General features: G+C 42.4%; 1 protein-coding gene across 4 annotated transcripts in view; it reads right to left on the reverse strand.

Annotated features, from left to right (window-relative positions):
• Positions 1-21032, reverse strand: part of mpped1 (metallophosphoesterase domain containing 1) — a 67501-nt gene that overhangs the window by 36582 nt on the left and 9887 nt on the right. For all 4 annotated transcript variants that reach the window (XR_004613074.1, XR_004613072.1, XR_004613073.1 and 1 more), the window contains one exon: positions 4698-4923. Coding sequence is in view for 1 of the 4 variants with exons in the window: in XM_034578245.1 (XP_034434136.1) it covers positions 4698-4923 (226 nt within the window). In the remaining 3 variants the exon portion in view is untranslated. The remainder of the gene's footprint in view (positions 1-4697; positions 4924-21032) is intronic.

Consider the following 21032-nt stretch of genomic DNA (forward strand, 5'->3'; position numbering starts at 1 on the left):
GTGACGCGCGTGTGTGTGTGTGTATGTGTGTGTGTGTGTGTGTGTGTGTGTGTGTGTGTGTGTGTGTGTGTGTGTGTGTGTGTGTGTGTGTGTGTGTGTGTGTGTGTGGGTCTACCTCTGCTGAGGAGAAAGAAAGAAAGACCGGTAATGCGAAGTAGGACCGAGGGATGGCCTGTGAAGCCAGATGGACAAGGAGACGGGAACTTATGAATACAGTGTCAGGCAACAGGATGGAGAGTGAGAAGAGGTGACAGACAGATAGAAGACAATGAGATCCAATTTGACAGACTGACGGAGAGACAGAGACAGAAGACAGATTCAACAGCTCAAATAAATATGTAGCTACTGTCTGTTTAAATTGGTTCTTGCTAGCCAAGAACATTGTGAGAGTAAGGAAAGATGATTCTCCACTGTATGAGTGGACTCTGTGTTTTTGCATTTCAGAAAGAAAGAGATAGCAATGATCTTGTCGAATGCATCATGTGTGACCAATCAGTGGCCTGTTAGTCAACCTCTTGTTTGTATCCAAACACATTACACACAGCAGGAAGTCGACCGGCGCGCTTTGTAAAAATTATCAAATATTTCTCTGTATTTTCAGTATAACCTCAACACACGCAGTACATTAAGTGATGATGACCATGCACCAGAGACCTGCCAGTGTGAATGAGTTCGACAACACAAAGATAACCTGGACAGTTCACATCTACGCAATTAAGCAAAACAAAATTAACCAACAAGACCAGGTTTTCAACTGTAAGTTAACCTCTAGCTGCTATAGAACGTGGTATAATGACCGGAGAGAAGGAGGAGGTCAGGTAGAGTAGGAAGGGGGGCATAGAAGGGGTTGGGAGGTCGGTGTCGACAGTACACTGGACTTTCCCACAGGAGACCACAGATTATGCATCATTGCTTGTCTTCTTCATTAAGAAAAAGCTAATTCCAGATTTGAATTCAGTACAGAAGTTTATTTATTATACCTTATAACTGTTTTTTTTACAAATGATAAGAGCTATAGTTAAAATAGATGCATGGGAATTTGAAAGAATGTGGATTGATTAACAAAGTTGATACTGAATAATTGATGACAAAATGCTATCGGACCCCCAATAATACCAAAAATAATATCATATGTCTCTATTAAATAGGATGACAGGGTACTATCAAATATTATTTCGGTAGAAATGGCGTGATAAAGCTCAAACACTTTTTGTACCATAGCCATGAGTATTATTGGAATTGTATTGAATCAATTTCCTCTGGTGTTAGATTCTTTATCACAGACAGACGACAGATTACTACTCAGATAATCAGGAGGTCAGACGGTTGGGAGGTGCTGGTGGTGCAGTGAGATGTGGGTTAACAGCAGGCCATAAAACAGTGCCAGCCTGGCATCGCCATGGTGATGGAGGGACCAGAACAGGCGCTGTCCCATTATTTCTGCTGAAGAATGGAAGAGGTGTGTGTGTGAGAGAGAGAGAGAGAGAGAGAGAGAGAGAGAGAGAGAGAGAGAGAGAGAGGGATGAAGGAAGAAAGAAAAGAAAAGAGGGAAAGAGCAACAGAAGAATAGACTAAAGACTAAAGTACACAATGAAGCAGAGGAGGCCGAGACAGACGAGGTGTGGAATTAAGAAAAAAGAGGGGAACAGAAATTGTAGATGGGGGGCATGGAGCTTCCAGCTGGAGCTCATGTGAACACACCCTTAGGCACGTGCGCACACACACACACACACACACACGCACACACACACACATGTCAGCTTATGTGCCCATTACACCAGCCAGTGAATATGAATAAGAAGATTTCTTCCTCAATCTCCCTCCCACTGTCTCTCTGTCTCTTCCTCCTTCCTTCCATTTCTACCCCTTCCTTCTTCCCTATACCTCTCCTTTGTCTCATGGCCTCCATGAATTGTTTCAGTTTCCTGCTGCCTTGCTTCTTCTCGCCCCGCTTTTTTCCCAGATCCATCTTCCTGTTCGACAACTTCAGGCTGCTACACAATTCAATTCAATTTAATTTATTTAAAATTGTATTTGTATAGCGCCACATCATAACTTACATTATTTCAAGGCACTTGATATGTTAAGGTTGAGACCTTAAAATCTTACAGGAACCCAACAGTTCCAACAATGAGCAAACACTTTGGTGTCTGTGGAGAGAAAAAACTCCCACATTCACTGGAAGCAACCTCCAGCAGAACCAGACTCAATGTGGGCGGCCATCTGCTTCGACCGGTTGGGGTGAGCGCAGAAAAATGGGAAAAAGGGAAGAGGTGGGTGGATAACACACACACACACACTGCAAACTTGTCTGTTTTTTCACATCATGATCCATTAATAACTCTCCTATAAATCAATGAAAAAACAAAAACAACCATGATCTGTCTCCTGATCCAGATCTGCACCGACATGTAATGCCTTCTACCTTGGGGCATGCCCCATCCCTCCACAAGTTGTTGGAAATCGGCTCAGTAGGTTTCACAAAATCCTGCTATCCAACAACCACACAAACACACAACAATTTGTGGAAATGGAAAAAAACAAATAACTTCCTTGGCGGAGGCAACAAACAAACCAGCGTGGAGGAAAGCACGACATAGAAAGCACTCCACCTCCGTGCCCCTGCTGCTCCTCCCTGCACTTAATGCCACGCTCACTCAGTCCAGCTCAAATCTTCAGTGAATGAGTGCGTTGCTTCAGGAGCACTACAAATGTAATGTCACATGGGAAACATACGGTGGCCCTGGGAGCTCAACACCAATCACAAAAAAATGTTTTTACACAATACACAAAACTAAGATGGTAACAGTTACAGTAACATTTTCACTCAGTAGTTTGTGTTGATGCAAACAGGTTAACATTAGCTTGTCTCTGATGATAAGGCTATTGGTTACACGCTGCGGAGAAAGACCCAATTCTGTGCCCGCAGGTCAGTGTTGTTGTAATGGTTTACTGCGTAGCATGAGTACGCTACACGTCTGCTTCACAGGCAACTACCCCAGCCAGCAGCTGCTGTTGCCATGATGAAGCAGATGTAACGTTAGCTTGTTTATATAACTTTTTGATCATAACTGTTGCTGGTGGTTAGTACTTGTGTTATTGCCCACGGGAAGTTGCTGAAAATGCCATTGAGAAATGCCCGGGCAGTCGGATGTTTTCTCTCGTTGTTCTGGTTACTATCCTGTGCGCACACTGCAGCGATGTGCGGAGGGGCTTTTGGGACAGATTTAGAGCTCAGCAAAAATGGGAGAAGGGGTCTGGAAGTATTCGTTCAAATTCTCAGGCTTACTTTCTCTCTCTCTGTCTCCTCTATTTTTGAAATCCTACTGACTGCACTTTTAAGCCCCATGCTCCCCCACAGTATTTACGGTGTAGAGTTTTTCTGTGGTGAAATGCGAAGTAGCTTGAGATTTGTCGTGGGATTATTTGACTAGTTGCAAATAATTTTGAAATAGCCAAAATATAAACACAAAACTGAAATATTGAAGGTCTTAAAACTAGATACAGTGAAAGCCTGTATCATTGACAAACTGGGCTAAACCATCCCAAAATATCTATAGTAAGATAAACATGTGGTTTGATGATTGCCTTTTATAATTGGCTTTAGTTCATTTAACGTATTATTTTATATATTTTTTTTATATTTGACCATAGTAAATATATTCATCCATATTTGATTTCTACACTCTGACCTCATAATTCTTCAGAAGGATAAACCAAACTCAGTACTGTGTGGACAGTGACATTCTTACTGTAGTATCTGTAGTATCTGTCTCCAGCATTATTATATAGGTGACTGTCTTGTTGAGAAATGCACTTCTTGAAAGTATACACCACCAAATGAACTCAAAAAGGATAACACTTTTACAACCCACTAAAGGAGAGAGGGCTGCTGTTGGGATGAAGAATAATTGGCCTTTTCCCCAGGGTCAAAGGTCATCTGTCTGTATGGTATGGCTGGTGTGTGCTATATGGCTATTATATGATGCACATCAAATGATACAGTGCTGAAGACACAATCGGTACATTTGGACCTTTACAGGGATTTGCTTTCAGGAGTTGGCTGTGGTCACCTATGGGACCTATAACTCTCTGTTTGCGCCGCAGATCAGCTGTGTGTCGGTTGTCTGTTGTGCACACGGCAGCGTTTCCGCTTCTGGCAGCGGAGCTGCTGGTATATCTACTGCATTTCATTCAATAAAGGTCAGATTATTTACTTAACTAAATGTCAGGACTCTACGGTATGAAGACGTGCATCTCCCGGTCTGTCAATGATAAACCCTGTTAGAACCTTAATACAAATTAATGGATTCAGAAAGTGAAACGCTGTAGTGCTTTTACTTTGAAAAGGGAAGTGTTGGCAGAATGCATAATTTTTTTTAAAAAGGGGTTTTATTGTGAAATATTTGCAGGAGCAGAAACCTGGATTCATTAGTTACAGTTAAAACTGCTACAATGAGCTTTCATCGACCACTCTCAATACTATGGCCAGGAAATGACCCCTCTGAGTTTCCATAGTTGCAAGATGAAATATAAGGCCAAACTGTTTCGTATGGCTGACCACAAGAAGGTTTTACTTTTAAAGAAGCTAGTGACAATAAAAATAATGAAAGCAGAAAAACATCAACAAAGTACTTTCTTCAGTAGCTTCCATATGAGGAGCTTTTGAGTGTAGTGCAGTAGAAGTGGTTACTCACCAGGGGGAGCCGTAGATCTTGAAGCCCCTTACGCTGACCTCAGAATCCTGCATGTAGATGCAGTTAGTGAGCAGCGACTGGACATTCTCATAATTTTCCGGCTTCAGCTTGGAGGCAGAGGGGAAGTAGTAGAAGTCCTGCTTGATCAGGTCAGCCATAAACTCTTGGTCAAAGGTCAACTCATGGTTTCCGGCAATTACTATCTTGATGTCGTAGGGCAGGGTACCTACAATAGCAGGAGGAGAGGGGGTCGTATAGGAGTGAAAGTAAGGACAGGGAAGTGGGGAAAGAAGGGAAAGGAAGAAGGACAAGAATGAGAGAAAAAGGTAAGATAGGGAAATTAGACCAAATCGTAGATAGGGTTATTGGGGAGGGACAAGGAGAAATGTTTTTAGGACGCAAAATTTAATGAGAAAAATAGACAGATGATTGGTAGCAAAAAGGGATAATGGGGTGATGTGAGGATGTGTTACAAGAGGCAAAGGGTGAACATATCTAAAAATGACAGGAGGGGAGGAAAGTGAGGAGTGTAAAAGAAAGAAAAGAAGACAAGGATGGAGGATGAAAGACAGGGAAATGAAGAAATAAAAATGGAATGAGACATCCGGACATGGACAGGGAAGACAAAGGTATGAGAGAAAGTAAATGAGCAGAAGATGGGTGACAGGCGGCGTGCGGAGAGACAGTAAAGAGGGGAAAGTCGAGGAGGACATGAAACCCATCCCAGTCGGCTTGGCATTCACACGCGACAAGGATTTCTCTTTGTTCCCCTTCATTTCTAGCAAATCTGTACATCTGTCTTAGCTTCCCTCCATCAGTCAAGGTCGCAACCCACTGCACTGCTGTCTTCTGTTTGTGGAAGCATAGCTGAGCGCATCCAACAGGGAATCTATATCCTGAGGAACGATGAGGAAGGAACGAACAGAGAGTGATCACTGTGAAGTTTAGGACACAGAATATTAAACATTTACCAATTATGGCAACTGCTGCTGCATCTTTACTCCTTTCTCTTTCATCATCCTTCTCAAATCAAACTCCCACTCCTTCATCCCCCATGCTCTCCTCTGTCTCAATGGCTTTAATTGGCTATTCAGTGCCTGGCACAGTGCAGTGTGCGATTGATCAGCGCCTATCAAACCCGGCAGCAGCTGGACCTTCACAAATATACATGTTTTCAAAGCTCTGTGGTGGCAACAGAGAGACGACACTGACAAGCGTCTTCGGGTCTGCTGAGTCCGTTTTTATGGGTGACGGAGAGTTCAATCACCATTACTTTTTGTATTAGTCAGGTCGTCATGGCACATAGCTGAGCGCGTTGGTTTGTGTGTCAGCAAGAGTAGGTGTGAGTGACTTTCCCATGTGTGCGCGGGTTTGCGCGCATCTGTGCATGAGCGTGTCATGTGAGTGAAAAGGACTAATTAAAGTGAGCTTTAGAAGAGGCTGACAGCCTGGCGATGGCTCTGTCACAACAGCCAATCACAGCCCGGTGACAGAAAGCGAGAAAGAGTGGAGGGTTAGAAAAAGGGAAGGAAGGAGAGAGCGACAGAAATACAGCACTTTAGGAAGCCCAAAAATCCTTGAGTGTGAAGGAGGAATAATAACAAGATGAAAGCAGCTGTCAAAGAGTGCCCATCTTTGCAGTTTGGGCCCGGGCCGCCCCCTCTCCCTAGCACCGTTCTCATTTGTTTGGCAGAAGGGCTTGTGTTTAGTTGTCAAGTAGACACCAAAAAAGCCTCATAACTGAGGGGCCGCACCTTCAGATAGGCACATGGCCACACACGCCACCGCACATCAAAATGTGTTTTTTTGATTCATCAGACTTTGGCATTTGAAGCAGTGTTGCTCACTTGTCCCTAGATTAACCAAGGTTGAAAGAATACTTCACTCCATAAAAAAAAAATAAAAAAAAAAGATCATTATCTTCAACTGATTTCTCATGGAACGTTACAGGAGAACTGAGTACTGAGTGAGTTTATTGCTATCTCTTCGGATCAAAGTGTGTTTTCTGAATAACTGATAGAAAACAATTAATGTGTTTCACACCTGCACTGTAGTTTCTCCAACCCAATATTTATCTATTTAATTTTTCTCCCAAACAGAAGAGAATAATGAAGAAATGCAGAAATGATCTGGTAAACATCACATTTTTGGACTAATTTAGCTGCATAGACTTTACACTGTAAATTAGATGTTTTTTAACCAATCCCCAGCTTTTATGGAGATCTTATCACACTGGACTAGTAATTTCAGTCTACTGTTTATTTAGCTTTCAAGGAAATAAATAAAACAAAAACATTTAGGTTGACTTAAAGAAATTAACAAATTAGCTTTTCGGATTCAGAAATATTTCTTTATCTTTTGGAAATTACCTTTTAAAGTTTTACTGCAGGGACATGGACTCGCTCATTTTAATCTACCTATAGATTTTTCGACATTTCTTTGTTGGTGCATCATAACAGAATCAAATGCATATTTGTTATGTCATATTCATACCATAGGGCTGATAATAAAGTTAAAACTGTCAGAACTAAATGTGAATTTGTGGGGGAACAATTGAAAGCGAGAAACAACAGGAGGTACCAGGAGGAGATCATTTTCAGTAACAACAACGATTTTTAAATAGCACTTATTCATCTGAGTAATTGATCAAATATTAACTGTACATTTAAGAAAGAGATGGAAGTAGTTTGGGGTTATTACACAGCTGACTGAGACTGTTCTCTAGTTTTCTTTGCAGCCTTACTGATGACTGTGGCAGCGTCTGGAAGGCTCACCTGGAAATAAGCCAAATAGCTGCATCATGGATGGAGACCTGGGAGTGATGTCAAGATGAACACTGGACAGAGCCGAGGCTGCATGCATGGCAAAGGTCTATAAAATTAAAAGAATAATGAAGTAAGGCCAAGAGGAAACTACCATGTGCAGTCTCTGAGCTGTGAAACGTAACATGCTATATTTAAATTCACATTAGATCAAGACTAAGACGCTTTATGTCCAACAGTACAACCTTTATGTATATTTACCTCGATTTGCAAATATGCAAAAAAGACATTTTGGAATTCAAAGGGGCAGAGAGACAATAAAAAACAACAACCAAGCAGCAGTGGAATCTGCTCAGGACAAGATCATCAGCTAAATGCCTTAAATGAAAGGCTACATGTGTGTTAATGAGCGTGAGGAAGACTTTTTGGGAATAAGATGTTCATATACTAACCAACAAATAAACACGATCTGTCTCTTCAGAAATTCTGCATCGTGAGCAGTTTTTCCCCCATGAAGTTTGACGGCCTACTGTAAACTGAGAGAAATATATTGCAGGGAGGAATATAAAATCCACCAGCTGGACACAAATACCCCCATTCACACACACACACACATACACACACAAACATCCCCCCCCCCCCACACACACACACACTTTTACTTTACAGAATTAATTTTCAATTTCATGGATGAATTTTTTTGAAACTTTTCCAGAGAAAAACAACATTACAAGGTGTGAATACCAACTACCAGTATCAGAGCGTCACATAGTTGGATATGACTAAAAGCCGCCAGTGTGTGCATCTGTTTGTTGAAATTGTCTGTGCAAGCCAACTGCTGTTTGTCAATATGAAAATAATAGCAATTCACAATGAAAGGAATTCAACAATCCAGTCTTTCATTGTGCATGTGTACAAAGAACAAGTCATTCGCAAAAAGATAATTTCCCCATCAAATTAATTTGTTGGTTCTGTGACAAAAGATAGAAGAAAAGATGAGAGGATGTGGGTTGAAGTGTGTGTGTGTGTGTGTGTGTGTGTGTGTGTGTGTGTGTGTGTGTGTGTGTGTGTGTGTGTGTGTGTGTGTGTGTGCGTGCATGCATGCATGCGTGCGTGTGTGTGTGAAGGGGGGTCTAAACATTTGGAGCGACAGTCCCCCACGCGCCAACACCCCAGCACGCAGGGTGCTCTTTGTCGCCCCGGTATCTTTTGTCTTTGAATTCAAAAGGCTGCTTTAAAGCAACAAATACTTTTAATTTGCATGTGAGAGAATCAGCGACAACACAAGGCAGACAGCTCCATCAAAAACTAACAAAAGAAGAAGAAAAATAAACTAATTTCGCAAGTGAGCATGGGAGCGATTGAAGGAAATCATGGGACAGTCCTGAGTGAGAGAGGGGGGGGGCTGCTTCTCGGAGTGGAAACAGCTGGATTTCTTTCCTTCTGTCCCTTCATCCCTTCATTGTTTTCTGATTCTCAGATCCCCTCCTGCCCAGTGTCTTTGCTCTTTTGTCAAGCAGCTGCCCCTTCAAGTCATGCACGTCACTGACTGTGCGACCGTCATCACAAAAACGTCCTTTCTCCCATGAGTTCCACAAGGCAGCCTGTGTGTGTGTGTGTGTGTGTGTGTGTGTGTAGTAAGAGTGAGAGAGTGTAGTGGTGCCACATACAGCATGCAGGTATAAGGCACTATGGGATCATTGGGGTCGGACTGGTCATAACCACAAAGTTTTATGTATGAACCCATATGACTGCATGTGCATGTGTGTCTATACATAATCTACATAATACAGGCTATACATGCGTCTGCGTGTGTGTGTGTGTGAGTGTGTGTGTGTGTGTGTGTGTGTGTGTGTGTGTGTGTGTGTGTGTGTGTGTGTGTGTGTGTGTGTGTGTGTGTGTGTGTGTGAGAGTGTAATCTTCCAAAGTTTGGCCACCGTTGTTCTGGCAATGGCAATGGGTGGTCTGCTCTTTGAAGAGGAAAATCCCTACCCTGCTCAAAGCTCTGGCATGTACAGGGGGATTGCTGCCCATTGTGTTTGCATATGCTCATATGTGTGTGTTTGTGTGCATGCAGAATCAAAAATGCCACAAATTTCCTGCCTGCCTGTGTGTACATAGATACGTAAAACTAGCTGCCAAAACGTACTGCTTACCAAAGTTTGTGTGTGTGTGTGTGTGTGTGTGTGTGTGTGTGTGTGTGTGTGTGTGTGTGTGCGTGTGTGTGTGTGTGTGTGTGTGTGTGTGTGTGTGTGTGTATGTGTGTGTGTGTATGTGAGTGAGTGAATGGTGAGACTAAAGTCAGACTGCTCTTTTTTTTTTGTTTTTTTGTTGGATAAATACAGCAGCAACACCTTTTAAGTGCAGTGATTATAATAAAAGACATATCAATAATAAATGTGTGTACGAATTTACATTTTTCTCCCGGTCTGGTCTTTACGCTAAATTATGACACAGGAGAGACAGTATCAGGCTTTACATCTAACTCTTTGCAATAAAACCAATACGCTTATTTAACAAAAAGTCCAAATATTCTGTTGTGCTCCGTGCTTTTGGTCATTCCCGCCTTCCACAACCAACTGACTGTGTCACTAACATTTTGTCTGTGAGGATCTGTGAGGATCTGTGCGTGGATATGTAGCCGTAAGCTGATTAGTATATGTGTTAATGGTATGTATTATTAGCACACGCAAGGAGTCATCAGTGTTTTTTCTTGTTCTGGAAATGCTGCAAAAGACAGACAGACAAAGTCACAGTTGAGCCAAATGTATTTAGGCGAGAACATGAAGAAGAGTGATAAAATTATGACTAAAGCGTCCAACAAAACAACACTGACCACAGGTAAGCCTGCTCTCCTTAAGAGAAGATGTGTGCGGGTTTCCAATTGAGGCAAGCCCACCAGTTAATCTGGATAAACTGTTGGTTTGTTGACCAACTGTCTGATTGTGTGCTCATGTTTCTACCCCGTTGGACTGGACTACATTCTACCAGTGTCCCCTGGAACAACCTCAAAGGTTACCTGGAGGAGTATGATGTCATCATCACTGAGAGCAATGAAGGCCGCAACCTAACAGCCCACGATATGACAAACCAGAATTATTCTTTAATACTAGTCTGTAGTCCTGTATGTGTGTTTGTGTGTGTATCAATCTATAGTTATGAGGGCCAATTTTGGTTTAATACCATCATTGTGAGGACATTTTGTGTTTTTAAGCCCATATGCTGGTGGATGTGTGTATACACCCAACAGCTTATGTATGTCTTCTTTATATATAGAACACAGCGCAGCCTCAGCTGGTCTTTATCTGTGTGTGCACAAACAGAAATGCAATAATTCAAAGGGAAGCTTCAAAAGCAATGGCGCCGATGTTCAAATACAGACAAGCTGGACTCAGCTCGGATCAGTCCTAATTCCTTTGCAGCATGTGTGTGCATGTGCGCGTTTGTATGCGGCAGAGGGGGAAGACGAGATGTGAGAGAATAAAGTAATGTGTCACATAATGAAGAGAAAAAGAGAAGATGAGAGGTGAGTAAGGGATAGACATGCAACAAGGTAGAGACGAATGATGGAGGAGAAGCAGCGAGACTTATAGCTTCCCACCTTAGCTTAAACTTAAGACTCGCTTGTTTCATTTAACTCACCACCCACACACTGCTACGTCTCATCACGCACACACACACGCACACACACACAAACCTGTACACACACCCCGTACAAGCAGACACAAAATAAAGACAACCAGCAATTATAAGCCAGCATACACAAACACCACCTACTGAGCTTCGCATCCAAAACACACATTTTATCTGCGTAAAACAGCACCTCCCAACACTTCACAATGTCTCCACTGTGGATAATACATTACACACACAAGAAAAGACACACACACACACACACACACACACACACACACGCATAGCAACAGTGACAAAGACAGATCAGCGCATCATCAAGTCGCCTTGTAGGTGGTCTCTTTCTTCTCTTTCTCTCTCCTACACACCATCTCTTTCTGTCTCTTTCATCCTGTCTGCTCCACTTCCACATTCAGTGTGACGACGTCGCCTCCAGGATAATGTGGCTGAAGATTAAGCCGCAACTTTCAGAACCAACAACGTGGGCTTCTGACGAATGCCGATGGATTAAAGAACTGGCCACCAGCCATCTGCCCCATGTCTGATTTCAAAATGGATTCATATTGACGCCACGTTTAGCCAGTGCTAGACGACAACCCTTGTGCAGTGCATTACCTTTATGTTCTTGTCAAAGCTACTTTATCATCATAAGGTTACGCATCTGCAAGCAGAGATGGTTTTGCAGATCCATCTTGATATGTTGAAAAGGGACAATGACATTCAAGATGTAGTTGAATTGAGGACAGCTGCAGCTTTTTTCTATACTTTTATCTATTTTCAGTGTTACTGTACTATTTAGGTGCCTTATCTGGGGTTTCTCACATTAGATGTCAGTCACGATTAGCAATACAATTTTACGTAACACAGCTTTGGGCCCTCTTTTACAACCAGCACAAAATGGCACCAAGCACGACACAGTTGCTTCACACTGCTGCAGATTTTCCCGTGCACCACTCCTATTGTTTAAATAGCAAGTTTGTCTCATGAGAAAGCTGAACATCTAGACTAGACTCTCCCTACAACCTCCCAATTTGTCCTGAGCCCTCATCAACACTACTACTCAACAGCCTCCATTCTAATTAAAATGTTATTCTAATTTCCGTTCCCATGTAACTATGTTAGTCGAAGGCCTGAGAAATCAGGAGCCCACTCTCACGGTTGCCACTGACTCCCAACTTTCTCAGCCTAAGCAATTTTTTGTCATGCTCAGCCTACATCTCCTCTATGGTTGACTTATCCCTAGAATTCATGTTCTCCCTAAGGTGCTGTGAATTTGACTTAGCTTCATATCCTATAATCCTTTTAATTATCCCTCCATTATAACCTTCAGGTCAATGGAAAATGCCACGACATCAAGGGAAGATGAAGATAATTCATAAGGACCAAGTACAGCAAAAAACTGAATGTTGAATGCAGATAATTCAAGTACGATTTCCAGTCCAAAACTATATTTAACCATCAGTTACAACAACGAAATGGATGCTGTTGAAAATAAAGACAAAATGGAATCTAAATAATGTAAGACATATCCATTGTGTTTACTTTGCTACCTCATCCCTCCCTCTGCTCATCCCAACCCACACCCCTTCCTCTTGATTTCCCTTCTTCCCTCATCTCTTCCTATGACGTCTGGTGCACAGCTCTCCCACGTAGAAGACAGCACTGTGACTGTTTTATTGAATGTAACCCCCAAAACACTTTTTAACATGAATTAAGGGACTAAGTAAAACCTATGTGTTTCCCAACTTTGTGATTAACTGGTCCACCCAACTGCGTTTCACCTGTGTTTTGAGTCGCTGTGTTTCCACTCACTGGTTGTCAGTTAATCTCTTCCGTTTCCTAGTGTTTCTTTGAAAAACGTGGACAAGAACCAGAAGTTCTTGTCCACGTTTTGGCTTTAGTTCCTGTTACGTTGGGCTTGGAGATGACACATTTATAACAGAAAGCCTGTGATTACCTGGCCATTAACCAGAAAATGGGCCATTGGCTGCATTATAGAAAATGGATTATGAATCATAGCATTGGACTAAAATCTCTTTGGCCTCTTGCCTGATCATTCTTCTTTCTAATGTGTTGCATGAAGGTCCCCAGATTTTATGGAAATTTAATAGTATACTGCTGAAGTATCCCTTTATGGTGCAATATTTAAGTTTAGCATACCAAATCATGGTTTCCGCTAGCCCTCCGATGGACATGAATGGCAGACAGTGGACACGGATACACATCAAGACCCTGTTCAGACCTGATATTAACCTCCCTCCGGAGTGATCAGATAATGAGTGGTCAGTGATGTGGGTTTCAATGTGTCCTGAGATCCGTGATCCACAAACACCACACTCGGAGGTGGTCTGGGATGAATGTGGCCAAAATCATTTCACTGTGAGAGCACGAACGCGTCCTTGGCCACATATGAGGGACCTCCTACTCAGTTGACATCTCTGACCTGCTAAAGTTTCACAACAACTCAAACATATTTTTACACTTCTCAGTGCCCATATGCTGATTTGGTTTTGGCCACCATCACAATATCAACACTCATCACCACTAAATGACTGATCATTTTCTTAAATTGGGCAAGTTATCCCAGCAGACACATTTAGGATGTATTTTAATGTCGGGTGTGAACACATGAACTTAGCGCCGCATCCACTTGAGTACATTTGTTAATACCAGGTCTGAACCTACCTAAAACATTGTGACGTCCCTCGAGCAAGAAGAAATGGTTTATTTTATTTATATTGTCATTTAAAGCTGCAGACTAGTTTGCATCATGCTGTCCTGATTTGCGGTCGGTTCCTGCTTGTAAAGGAGGGATAATGCAGATTCAGCAACAGTTTGGATACAGTGGATTATATACACTGATGATGACCCAGAAAACCAATCTGTGACTGACAAAGCGGGAGAAGGGGGAAATTATGAGAAAGACTTCAATCATTTCATAAGCTATATCCACAGAGGCTCCGCTCTCTTCCAAATGTCTTCTGGAAAGAACTTGTTTGAAAGAAAAACTATAGATGTTTCTAAGACCATTTTCACATCAGTTGCATCTTTTCCCCCTTCCTACCTCACACACACACACATACACACGCACACACCCTCCCATCACATCACATAAGGAATGCGGTCTTTCAAGTGTGCAAATAGAAGACACAAAAGCAGTGAGGCACAGATGGGGAATGGTTTGCTTAAATTTACAGTCGCTTGATGGGGGCTGAAGGATAAAAGATTGGAAAGGAGGAAATTGGGGAGAAGGATAGAGTAAGAAAGTTAAAAAATGAGGTTTGGGGAAGGAAGGACATACAAGAGAAGAGGGGGGAGGAAAGCAGCAAGACAAGGAATGGGGGAATAGGAAAGGAGAGAGGAAGGAAATGAGAAAGGGAACAAAGGAGGATAGAAAAAGAGCATGCCAGAAAAAGACAGCAGTCATGAAAGTTTAATGGCCTCACAGTTACAGAGCTAATGGGAGCAAGATGGGAGGAGAGGGGGGGAAGCTAAGGAGGCGCAGGTCCAAAGGGGGGGGGGGGGGGGGGGGGGGGGGGGGGGGTTCTACACCTGACAGTAGATGGAGGGTCAGAAATCACACACACTCACACACACACACACACACACACACACACACGCACACACACGCAGAGGCAAGTGGAGAGTCAGAGACACTCTCCCTCTCCTGGGCCAACAAAAAACACACACTCACATTTATAGTGCCTACACTGCAATCGCATCATGGTTGTCACTTATTTATTATTCAGCAGTAAAGGGGAAGAGAGTAGAGCAGGCACTAAATTAAGAGTTGTGGCAGAGATGCTAAAGGCTGTGAACCTCGAAAACAGTGAGACAGAGAAAGAGAGAGATACAGAGAGACACAGAGAGACACAGAGAGCCTGTGGTTGTGTTTGTATTAGCTTGACTGTGAGAGAAAGTCTCAATACTAACAGGAAAGTTGGGCCAACTCTTAATTCAACAATCTATCCTGTCCTCTCAATCTATCCTGTCCTCTCAAGTCTTGAGAGGACAGCTGCAGGAAGCTGCAAGGACTATCATTTTCTGCATTAACAATCTATCAATAATCGACTACTTGTGACGAGATTAGCCAATAATCACCCATGTCTGCCGTTCCCTTCAGGTGTACAGAGTTGTTTTTAGACAGGATACAGACACAGTCAGACAGGAGCTGGTGAACGTTTCGGAGAATTTAGGTGCTAAATAACCAGATACTTTCCTAAGGAGCTAGTAAAGACCAAACACAGAGAGGGAAGAGAGGGGACACTGGACTCACTGGATTCATCAGGTGTTCAGTCTGACAGATCTTAAATATGACGGTTACACAACTGCCCCTCCCCCCCATTCTTTTCTCTCTCATCTTTTACACCAAATTCTGGTTCTGCCAGAGGCTTCTTCCAGTTAATGACGGAGTTCTTTCTCTCCACTCGTTGTGGGAACTGTTGGGTTTCTCTACAATTTTAAGGTCACAACCTTATTATGTTAAGTGCCTTGAGATAATGTATGTTTTGATTCTGTGCTAAACAAAAAAAATTGAATTGAAATGAATTCACACACACACCACTCCAAGTGTCCAATTGATTACGTAGACTGTGGCCCCCGCTTTGTCTAATTTATATGGCTACTTGTTTTAAAGGATAAAAAAAAACAACCTTCACATCACTTCTCCTAATAATATAAGAGACCATTGTTTGGTGGCCAAGTTATTCATGTTAAAGCAAGGATGATAAATCACCATGTGTAATGAACGTGTATACTAATTGTTGGCTAACACAGTAGCCATGACAATCATGCTTTTTTAAGCCACAAATTGAAATAGAAAAAATGTGCTGCCTAAAACAGTTTCCAGTTGTTTTCTATAAGCAGCTCACTGCCTATAGAAAACAACTGGAAACTGATGCCTCTCACTGCAAAACACGGCTTCTTGTCTGACTGGTAACATAATGCATAATGCACTCCCTCTTTACACAGTCAGAGACATCCCTTAAGTGTAAAGGAATAGTGCTTTTGAGCAATCAAATGCAGGAAGAACAGTATTGCATCTCTGGAGATAATAGGCAGCTGAAAATTGACAGATTAAATAATCAATACAATATATAGGATTTCTTTTTTTAGTTGCTATATTCTTATTGCTACATGAGCTGAGTATTTTACAGAATAAAAATAATGGACAATATAGAAACCTGATCAGCTTCACACTTGCCATGTGTATTCTTAATGGTCAGAGGAAGTACAGCTTAAAAGCCACATGCCGATTGAGTTGAACACGTCTTCTTCTAATAATAATAAGCCAACATGTATACTAATACCAATATACTGAATGTACGCTAAAATAAATCTGGCAACAATATTCAATCCCACGTGTAGTAGATATATAATACATAATAAAAGCGAGATAATGCCCCAAATACCCCTTTAATATCCCTTTAAGATGGAAATTGTCATCTCACATTAAGAGAAAAAAAACAGTATGTGGCCAGTAAATTGTTAGTTTAGTATATTTTCCCAAAGTGACCAGGGTCTGTGAATGTGTGTGTGAGATGGCAGGGAAGTGCTCAGTGAATGGAAGTCAAACAGACGGAAAGAGAGAGCCAGAACAAAGCTTTTAAGTATTAAAGCTGCTCCTCTCTTGACCCGGAGTTGATTTCCGAAAGCACAGTGAGATCCATATTTAAACACAACATTCACTGCAGTATATTCCCGCTCTGCTCGCTAGCTCACGCTATCACATGGCATGAATAAAGATGCCACTCAAGACGACAACAAGGGCAGCACACACAAACAAACACACAAGTGCTCAGGAAAGAGTTGCCTCGGCTTATGAAATCCATGTGGGGGCTTGCTGCGTGTGCACGCTCGCAGACACGAGCGCCGAAAGCCTGATCAAAGGGGCCATTATTGGAGACAATTGGACAGAAGTGCTGCTGCTCATGAGCTCCAGGTCTGCCTCTAACCCCCCCCCAATTTTTGCATCTGTCGCACGTTAGAATCGTCATCAAAACCCCTACTCAATTGCGGTAAATCCTGGGATCATCGACTACTCCAGACTTTCTGCAAATTTTTGGGGCCAGGAAAGTCTACAGAAAGTCCAGAGGATTTCTCAGGAGGATCTCAGGAGTTGAGTGCATGTCTGAAAGCAGCTTATGTTCATCCGGATATCATTTCCCCTTAATCACAAACACAGTCAAACAGGATCCCACAGAAAGGAATGTTGCTATTGAAACTCATATAACAGCCATTAGCGATACTTGGTTCATTAATTATTTTTCCTTGAAAGCCAAGGCAGTGCGTTTGCAATTTAACATCTTTAACAACAAATTTAAATTTTTGCTATGAACTGTTTTTCAAATGCTGTAAAATTAATAATTTTAGGATGTTTTCAGACATTTAATTTAATTATTATTGTTACTACTTTTTAATCCAAAAAAACTTACTTCATCATCGACATCAACTCTGCATTACATCTGTTAAGAGTATCCTAACTGATTTTCTTTCATTCGGTCATGAATAAAAACTGGTGGATACGTGGAATAACTGGGAGGCTGTCTTTTGGCTCTCGTGATTTCAGGCGTGTGACGCAGTAAGTCCATGGTTGATTTGTTCAGCTACATGTGGGCAGTCTTCTGACATGAATTAAAACATATAATCACACAATACTTGATAACAAATTAATGATCATGTTGTAATTTATCCAACAACGTTGCACAAGATAGCAAATTGATTGCAAACCAATCAAAAGTCCATAACCCCCAAATATTCCTTTTACAAAAGGTTTTCCATTAACCACAGGGACAGTGATTTGGTCCCTCGCTCCTCCAATCCGCACGATGGTGTCAGATTGTCAGTGTCTTACAATTGACAAGCCCCAAACTTTAAGTCCAACACACTACATGAAGTGTGGAGCGAACAAAATGTTGTTGTGCACACACACTCACACACACACACACACACACATTTCTCATTCAGTGACTGACAGCTGGACCGCGAGGGATCATCATGACAACTTAGGGCAGAAGTTTGGCATCAGTCTCCGGGGCGGCTGAGCTGTGAGTTTACCCAGGTAAGACAGCTTTCCCCTGGGGAGAAGCACGGACACTCTCCCTCCTCTCCTTTTTAAACCTCCACCTCCTGTTTCCCTGTCAGCTCTTCCCTCTCCAATTCCTCTACCTTCCTTCCTCCTTGCATGAATTTCTTCTCTTGCCTCTTCAGTCCTCTGCTCCTTTCTTCTCCTCTTCTCTTCTCCTCCCCCACAACGATCACCATCCCTGACAAAGCCTTGAGCGGCAGCCAGCGGCCCCCGAGAGCCGACTGCCTTCCTGCTAAAAATAAGAGCTGAGAGAAGAATCGCACAGAGCTGCCACCAACTGAGGGGAAGCGAGAGAAAGGACTGGAAAATGGGAGAGATCTTTGGAGGATTTGGAAAAAGAGAAGGAGAAATGGGGGAAATTGAGGACAATTATTCAAGGGAAGAATGAAAGAGGAAAAGAAGCGTTATATGATAAGAGAATATGATAAAGTAAGGAATTAATAGCAATAAGGAAAGAGTGAGAGTAGATTCAGAGAAAATATTAAAAAAGAGTCGAAAGTTTGGGAGCAGATGGCGTTACCTGACCAGAGCTCATTAATACTCCAATACTCTGAATACGCTAAATCTGATCTCGGTAAATCTGCAATGCACACACTAAACAGCAGGAGTTGCATTCAGAGACAGAATGAGTGTGTGTGTGTGTGTGTGTGTGTGTGTGTGTGTGTGTGTGTGTGTGTGTGTGTGTGTGTGTGTGTGTGTGTGTGTGTGTGTGTGTGTGTGTGTGTGTGTGTGTGTGTGTGTGTGTGTGTGGGTGTGTGTGGGTGTGTGTGTGTGTCTGTGTGACAGAGACAGGGGCCAGGAGAGAGTGAAAGAGAGAGAAGGAGAATAGGAATAACCAGATTATAAATATTTATACAAGAGGAAGAGAGAGCGATGGCGGAGTTGCAGGGAAGGAGAAGATAACAGCGGAGGGGAGAAAGAGGAGAGACTGACTTCAGAGGCAGCACCAGGCGCGTTTGGCTCGCCTTATCTTTTCTTTCCCGTCTCACCCGTTGCCTTTCTCGCTGCTGGAGTGTGGGCTAGCTGATTTGCAGCCTGCACTCCCTGTAGTGTGTGTGTGTGTGTGTGTGTGTGTGTGTGTGTGTGTGTGTGTGTGTGTGTGTGTGTGTGTGTGTGTGAGGAAGGGAAGGGAAGGACAAAAAGTTCTTCCCTTATCTCCTCCTTCTCCACTCCCTTCCCTTAGAGAAATAGATGAACACACAAAGGCCCATGCACCTGCTAACAGGCATCTGCCATTCTTGGGGAGGTGTGTGCCAGTGTTGATGAGGCTGACAACAATGGCGATAATGATGATGATAACAGAGCTGCTCTGCACGCTCAGGCTCTTGTAGATGTACCAATTCAACAGCTTTTTACTGTCACTCGACGGCATTCGAGGTCATTTCACTCCAGTTTCCAACCGATATCACATGGTGAAGATAAGGTTTACACTTTCTCCTAACTTGCAGAGATAAAATGCTTCCACTGGGGTCTGGTTCAGCAAAAAGTCAAGGAAGAGAAGACTGAGCTTGAGCTAAGCTTTTACACTTTCCCTAGACATAAGGTTATGGTTACTTGTATCAGTTTTTTATAATACGTGTTTAGCTGCCAATCACGCAGCAGCAGTCAGCAGGTCAGGGGCTCAAAAGCATCTCAAAAAGAACATGTCCAACCCTGAGGTGGATGATGCACAACAGCAGAGACTTCAGGTCCCATGCTTGTCAGCCAAGAACAGAAATCTGCAGCTGCAACACAGGACAGTTAAAAACTGAAATACGTAGCCTGGTCTGATGAATCTGGATTAGCGCTGAAGTGCTTGGACCAAACCTGCCTTGTGTCAACAGTCCAGGCTGCGTGAGAGGTAAGGGTTGGAGGAACGTTTTATTGACACACTTTGGGCCTTAATACAAATCAATCAATGGTTTGAATGTCTGCGCACTGCAGAGTCCTGCTCATCTCTTTATGGCCTCACTTTGCCATATTCTAATGGATACTTCCACTAGAATAATGCTCCATGTCACAAAGTGAAAGTCTGGTTTCATGAACATGACAGTGTTTACAATATTTTCTGTGGGTACACAATATGCGAACTAACTAATGGCGATTTAAGGCCTTAAATACCTTTCGGAATTATCGACCTGGCATGTGTCCTCTCAACTGTTAAGATCTGTGGGTGGAGCCCTGCTGGTTGCTGCAAGTTTCCACCTCATAACAAAGGGTGATTATGGGATTCATTGCACATTAAACTTAGACTAATTCTCTATCTACATTTAAATCCCGTCTTTAAACTTGTACAAATTAATGTTTCATTGTTTTATTATAATTGTATTTGTCTGGTGTTGTTTCTTCCTTGTAAAGCATTTTGTAACATTGTTAATAACAGTGCTGTATAAAAAATATTTTTTTATTATTAATTGTTATTTCAATGGCTTTTAGTAAAAAAATAAAGAGAACGAAAAACTAAAAGCTACAAATAACATGCCCTGTCAGCCTAGAGGTTAACGCAGGGACTTTTCTTGCACATGATCTGCTTTCAGGCATGCACTGAACTCTGCAGATCCTCCATACTTTCTCCAGTTGAAGTGCATGTGTGAACGCAAAAGTCAGAGTGAGAGACTCCACCTGACCTCCTAGTATAAAGTCCGTGAGTCAAACTCGCGACAGACGCAAGAATGAAAAAGCAAAAAGAAAAGAAATATGTCCCAGTGAAAAGGAGTTGACACACACACATAGAAGACACAGATGACTTCCTGCTGTGCTGTGCATGTGTGAATGGACCAACTGCGGGTAGAGTCCTGAGAATTGTCATGTCTGAAAACAGCTATACTCATTCCCTGCCATCTCTCTACTGTTGTCTACAGTTACAACACACCA

Source organism: Hippoglossus hippoglossus, chromosome 23 (assembly GCF_009819705.1).
Source record: "Hippoglossus hippoglossus isolate fHipHip1 chromosome 23, fHipHip1.pri, whole genome shotgun sequence".
Lineage (NCBI taxonomy): Eukaryota > Metazoa > Chordata > Actinopteri > Pleuronectiformes > Pleuronectidae > Hippoglossus > Hippoglossus hippoglossus.